Source organism: Chenopodium quinoa, unplaced genomic scaffold (genome assembly GCF_001683475.1).
Source record: "Chenopodium quinoa cultivar QQ74 unplaced genomic scaffold, ASM168347v1, whole genome shotgun sequence".
NCBI lineage: Eukaryota > Viridiplantae > Streptophyta > Magnoliopsida > Caryophyllales > Amaranthaceae > Chenopodium > Chenopodium quinoa.
The window spans coordinates 283803-291198 of NW_018744460.1; the positions used below are offsets into that span (position 1 = coordinate 283803).

The window sequence follows — 7396 nt, forward strand, 5'->3', positions numbered from 1 at the left end:
CTAAACTCTAAATGACCATATATAAAATCGAGCACAAGCGCCTGAGACTACTCAACTTTCTAAACTTAGCTAGATTTCCCAGATTACTAATTGTATTCCTATTATATTTTTCAGCATTATATATATATGTTGTACAACACTTTCTTATGTGAGCTATTTCTATTGAAGTTGAATACATAATTACAGAGGTTTTACAATAAGAGGCACCCCAGAACCAGGTCTAAACGAGAAAAAATAAGTAGGGCTATGATGATATGATGGTGCAACTGTAAACGAAAATCGACGAAGAATCAAGGACATTACTATCTTGTACTCCATAAGTGCATAGTTCTTGCCAATGCACATCCTTCCTCCAAATCCAAAGGGCATGTAACCCATCTTGTGCTTGCATCCGCCATACAACGAGTCTCCATCAAATCTCTCCGGTTTAAACTCGTTAACATCGTCTCCCCAAAGAGCTCGGTCGTGGTGCATTCCAACGACGTCAATCCATATGTTGGTGCCATTAGGGATTAGTACATTGCCTACTTGAATGTCACTTCTTGCTTGTCTTTGCGCATTTGGTGATGAGGGGTATAATCGTAATACTTCATTAAACACCCATCCCATCTGAAATATACCACAAATTTAATTAGAATTGACATGTCCAAGTAATATCTAAAGGAAATAAAGTGACAATTATCTCAACTATTTTACTGTTCGACATCCGGACGGTTATGACATTGCGGCGCTAAATGACAACAATTATGATGATAAAAAAATTCACTTTAGTTGGTGGTCAAATCTTTGATTCTTTGGACCATTATGGTTTCTCATTGACAAATTTCCCCCCTCCTCTTATCTCATTTTTTTCCCTTTTTTGGGAACATATTTTGTTTTCAATTTATTAGTTATATATCCTTTTTAAGAAACAAAAAAATGGTTGTATGACTTATATCCCCATGGAATGAGCAAAATTTAACAAGGTGCGTTCGGGTTCAAAATAAATAGATATATCGTAGATTTTTTTAATACTTCGAACAATTTTGATAATCTATTACTTCTTTTTTACTGGAACAAGAGAAGTAAATGTGATTATAATCATATGCTCTAATGCCATATGATAGTAAATTTTAACTTTGTCATTTGGTCGGTTAAGGACCAACACCAAGTAGCACAATATTATAATCACATGTACGTATGTGCTCTATATTAGGAACTCTAAGAACAAGACTTTTTCAATTGGAGGATTAAAACAAGAAAAATGAAAAAACAATTGAGAAAATAAGGTACGGTGCATGTTTTGTTGTTTAAACATAAAGTATATAAGAACATGTATAAATATGCATGCATTGATAATGTTAGATAGTATTTAGCATACGAAAAACATAATCATGTGTTATAGTGTCAAATCTCTTACCTTCTTGAGTCCAGCAAGCATGGTGAAGTCAATGTTATCATTCTCTCCAATCACTTCTTTAATTTCCTCTCTTAATTCATCTTGCCATTTTGGATACATTGCTAATAGCATCAATGTCCATGTCATTGCTAATGCAACTGTCTCGTGCCCTCCAAAGAAGAACGTTTTACACTCGTCGATTAGTTCCCTAATTGTCAATTTTCTCACAAATTGCCCATCAACTTGATCCTCCCCCTCGAGTAATAACCCTAGTAGATCATGTTGAGGTTCCACACCAATAACCTTTTTTCTTGCGTTTATAATGGATAAAAGAATGTCATCGATCTCTTGCCCTAGCCTCCTAGCCTCTAAGGTTTGTCCCATGGTCAACAACTGGCCGTAAGGGACTCCAACATAACGCGTGTGTTTAAACAAACTAATCTGCATCGCTCTTAGTTTTTCAAGCAACACATTTCCCAATCCACTACTAATTCCAAAATTAGTTTTGGCAATTATCTCTCCGGCTAATATTGTGACTTCTTTCTCCATGTCAAGTTCAACCTTGCTTGTGTCAGCAAGGAGAGTAGTCCATTGACTTATCATCTTGGTTGTCGATTCCACCATTGAATTTGCCATTCCCTACATTTATATTATTAATCACTCCATACAAATTAATAAACCATACGCGATCCTATAATAATAACTTTAATTATTTTTTCAAAAATTGAGCAAAAGGCCATAAAATTTTACATACCTTCAAGTTGGTGGAAGAAAAAGCCGGAGTAATAATATGTCTATGACGAACCCAAGTATTACCCTCAATCATATTAAGACCATATTCACCAAACATGGGAATTCTATCACTTTTGAAAACTGTAGGTTTTCCCCAATTCTTGGCTAATACTTTTCCTGACATTTGCTTCAAAAACTCAGGGTCTGCTACGTATAAAAATGGTTCAACTCCCATCCAATAAACATACACTTTACCTGCAAATCAACCATACATTATTTCATTAATTAGTTTATTAATCATTATAAACATACACTTGCATGTTTGATGCTCTTTTATGCCAATCATCATCAATATTATATTATTTATACATGAAGGAATATTATAATGTTGATTATGACATCTACATGCAAAATTATTCGGACTGTATTGGAGTAATTTAATAATATATACGATAAAGGAACTCTTTGGATTTTATCTGGTGTCGAACTTTTAGAAAATACTACCTAATATAGTAAATTAAAAAACAAAAAATAGGATACTCCGAAAAAGAATGGCTTAATACAGGAGATATATGTAGTGTTTTTATTTTTTTAGAAGTTCACCCATTTATACACAAAACAACATCTTTTATACATCCTATTTACTTTTTTTTAGGGCTATTCATTTATCTGATTTACAATGATCGAATATAGTTCTTCCTCCAATCCGTTCACTTTTACTTACAATGTGAGATTTTTGGTCAAATTGTTGCAATTAAAAGTGAACAAAGAAACTATTTTGACCCATTTGCTATAATACCCATGATACTAGTAGTGATTAGTGAACCCAAAAAAAAAAAAAAAAAATATGCTTACCGTACAATTTTTGCCATTGAGAGAAATATGGAAGAGAAGATGAATGGATGTCATGGGATATAGTATCCGATGACGAAGACAAAGACAAAGGCGAAGATAAAGATTTAGCTTTGATGATCATCTCCTTCATATCACCTAAGTTTCCTAGTGGAAACTTAGGTGTTGGTCCTCCCAACCCATTCTTTCGCAGCTTTCGCTGCGAAAGAATGGGTGAAAGAAAACAAGCATTAAACAATTTCCATAACAAGAAGAAGATTAAAAATCCGCATAAAAGATTAAGACTCATTTTCGCTTTCTTCCTTTTTTTCTTTTCTTTTTTTTTTCCTCTGGTTTTTAAGTTTCTCTCTAGAGTTGTGAAAATATTTATGATGAGTATGACGAAGTAGGGAAGAGGTATTTATAGAAGTGTAGAAAAGAAAAAGAGAAAAAGCCAAAAAGAAATATTAAAATAAAGGAAAAAAGAAAAGTTTAAGATGATTATAGCACTATTTTAATTAGTTTGACCTTTTGAAATGTCATAGTTGAAACTCGTCCTTGAATAGAATTATTTTTCATTTTTTAGAATAGAATAATAAAGGCAATGAGAACCGCGGTTGCTAATAGCAATAATTTCATGGTACGAAGAATTAAATACTCGTAGTAAGATTAATAATAATGATAATAATAAAATTTTCATAGTTGTAATGAGAATGAGGGCTTTCATTTTACCTTTTCATGTTCAAATCGTGTGGCCTTGACGTTCTTCTTCCATAGTTTGTATGTTCTAATTATGCATGGGATTATGGCAAACTCCACAAAATAATGTTTTTTTTTTTTTTTTGGTTGGGGGGGTTTATATTAATACTATTCACACAATTTACATTGATCGTCGTTCGTGAATTATATAAAAGTATAGCACATAGATGATTAGGCCATTGTTAACCAAGTTCCAAAGCACCCACCATTTCGATTCGGAGAGACGGTTAGGCTGTCGTCACTAATTATCAACTGTTTCAGTTGTCGATAAATAGCGACGGCCATTGTAAATGTTGCTTAGCGACACGTAACTTTAATTTAACATTAGTTTGTAAATCTACTCGAGCGATATCTCAAATTATCAATAAATTACATAACCCTTTAGCGATGGCTAGCGATATGATTGGTAATTTATTTAGTGATTGGATATCAATTTTACCAACCACTTAAAGCAGTCGATCCAATAAAAATGTGTTTTCATATTGTGTAGTCGTTTGTGACATTGTTAGATTCGTTTGAGTATGTATTTTTAAAATATCAACTTTTTTTTTTTTTTAATTTTACGAATTGAAGATTAGACATATAAATACTCAATGTTATGTACTATCTCCATTTCATATTATTTGCAACGATTTGGCAAAAAGTATGAGTAAAAAATGTCTAATCGTTACAAATAATATGAAACGGATGTAGTTTTACTCTTCCCAAATACTTCGTATAATTTTTGTAGATGAAACTATATTTATCGTATTTCTGCTAAGATAACTTTAAACAAGTTAAGGATAATTGAATTTTTATTTTATTTTATTTTATTTTATTTTATTTTAATTTTTGATGAGAGGATAATAGAAACTTATATGCTCCTTGTTTTCAAAAGTTGTTTAGTTGATTGACACGTAAATACATGTGAAGTTTGATTTTCCGAAGAAAAGGATACATATTGACTTGTTTGGTTAACAAATTTACCACAAAATAGAGGATATATTTAATCTTCATTACCATTCCCATTTCCCATTGTTAGAAATTTAGAGTGTATGTGGAGAACCCTCTCTAATGGGGCCGCGCCCGCGGTAGTGGGGAGAGCCGCACCCGCGGTGGTGGGGAGAGCCCTCTCCAAGCTCGCGGCCAGCCATCTCCAGAAACTGAGGGTGAATCTTGCACCACCCTGTTCGCGCCCGCGGCTCAGGCTGCCGCGCCCGCGGCACTAGCCATCGCGCCCACGGCCCTTCGAAGGTTGCAGTTTTTCTTTCGCTCCTTTTATTGTAAAATAAACGAAGGAAGTTGGGCAATGAGAGGATAATCAGTTTTCTCTCTCTCCCCAAGCATTCTCCATATTTTCTCTGAGAAATCTTGCAAACTTTTCATTGAAAAACACTTGAAATTTAGCCAAATTTGTGAATTAGTCATCTATATTTCGATTCTTAGTGCAAAGAACGAATTGATGTCTTTTGTATCTCAAAGAGGATTTCCGGATTGAACCCAAACACCGTTGTGGGGGAAATTAACCTCTTTAAGAAAGTGTATACACGCCTAAGACAGAGTATCAAGGTTTGAGACTCAAGTGGTTATCAATATTCTCATGTTTATGTTCATTTTCAAAGGCTTGAAATTAAGACAAGTTTAGCATCTTTCACACTAGTGTTATCTCTGTAATTTCTGTAATTTATTGATATTTTAGTGCTTGGTTCGTAATACTTTAATTAGTATTTGATTGTTGTATAGTTTGGTTGAAATTATACACTGTTTTAAGTTTTGTACCCACAAACTTAAATAATTCATTATTGTTGAATTACTGTAAAACCTAAAACCCATATCCAATAAACTAATCCCTAGCATTTTCGAAGAGATAAATTTTCGTAGGTGTTGAATATTCTTGAAATTGCTATACTCCATAGAACACGTACTCGTACTAGTTAGTTACGTATTATGGTAACAATGTCACTGCCACGAGCCCACGAGGATCTCTACACTTTCCAATCAATTACAAGTTACAACCCCTACCAACCACACAATTTTGTTGAATTTGTCACTTACTGTAGCTTTTTCACCAACTTTGAGTTTTGCCTTGGCATAATATGCGCACTCCCTCTGTTCCTAGTATTTTGTCTCATTTGACTTTTTATGGTCTTCAAAATTCGTTTTAAAATAGTTTTATCTTTATTTTTATACGTGTAAAAATTATAAAAATTAAATATTAAAAAATACACAATAAATCAAATTTAATTATAACTCATATGATTATATTATCTTTTGTAGTTTAAAAGTATTTATGGTCAAAGACTTTAAAATTTGATCAATATTTTTGTTGAGGGACAAAAAATTAGAGATAGAGAGACTACTCTGCAGTAAAGACATGACAGAGTTGAAGTTAAATTTTGTCATATTGATTGATTTTAATTGGGACAAGCATGTTTCCCATGAATAAATTAATACAATGCAAGATTGATTATTACCAACATTAGAAATACTTATTCAACGATCAGTTTTCAAAATTAATATGATAAAAGTATTACATGCATTACTATTATTAAAATTATTTTACTACATCTACAAAGCATCATACTTTCTCCATCTCTAATAGAATGCTCGATTGGGATTTTACACAATTTCTTAGGCTGTAGTTGGGTCACTTGGGTAGTTGGGTGAGTTAATATATATAGTGATTGTTAGGCCTTAGAATAATAAATTGGCTGAATTGTGCTGAACTAATATAAACTGAAAATAAGGCTATATTTAATTTAATTTATTCTTACTTATTTCATCTAAATGAATTTATATTTTCTAATTTGATTTGAAATACTTCCTCTGTTTCAATAATATTGCAACAATGAGACTTTTGTACTATCATCACTCTTGTTTGACCATATAATATGATTTATATGTTAAACAAAATATAGTCATGTGGAATATTGTTAGATTCATCATCTCATAAAATACTTTCACAATATCAACTTTTTATAATTTTTACTCTTATACAATTATAGATATTTAAAATATAAAATATATTTCAAGATGTGTAATTTTGTCCTTGTTGCAATATAGTTGAAACAAATGAATTAATTAAGATGAATAAGATCCTAAAATAAAGTAAACTAATTAAACATAGTAAGTCTAAAAAGAATAGGACTTAGTGGACTACGTCCCTACTCGGTGGATATTTGCACCTTTTGCATGTCTATTAAGTGGGGTTCTGCAACTCAATTCAATTTGATTGAGTTGATACATGTAACTACAATGAGAGGTTTAATTAAGATTAGATAGTGTGGGTATCACCCAATCTGAATAGATGTGTAATAATAATGGTTAAACAATGTGAGCGCGAGTAAAGTTGTAGCCTTGTGGGGATTACAGAAATAAAAACTAACTAGTGGGGAATGGGGGTTTATGCTGCATATATATATCAAACCTGAGTAGATATACTTTTTGTTATTTAGAGAACTACAAGGGCGGGTGATGGAAATCGATTTTAAAAGATGAGGGAAGCTCTAACCACTTGAGTAATCCCTCATTCTTTCTGAGTAAATATACTTGTATGTAATTATGATAGTTAAATGTTAGTAAAAGTAATGAGCATATACTTTGTACAAGTATTAGTTAGAAAATTTTATATTTGCAAAATGATATTTCTATTTTTATGGTCAAATTTCATAAACTTTGACAAAAATTCATTAATATATTTAAGAAATATGGTAATGT

At 32.1% G+C, this 7396-nt stretch overlaps 1 protein-coding gene across 1 annotated transcript; it reads right to left on the reverse strand.

Moving 5' to 3' along the window:
• Window positions 1-70: 70 nt before the first annotated feature.
• Window positions 71-3665, reverse strand: LOC110697402 (cytokinin hydroxylase-like). The gene is made up of 4 exons (XM_021874778.1): window positions 2966-3665; window positions 2133-2365; window positions 1400-2017; window positions 71-609 (listed from the first exon to the last, which is right to left on the reverse strand). The coding sequence occupies exons 1-4, from the start codon at window positions 3249-3251 to the stop codon at window positions 181-183; spliced, it is 1566 nt and encodes a 521-aa protein (XP_021730470.1). The 5' UTR covers window positions 3252-3665; the 3' UTR covers window positions 71-180.
• Window positions 3666-7396: the final 3731 nt, after the last annotated feature.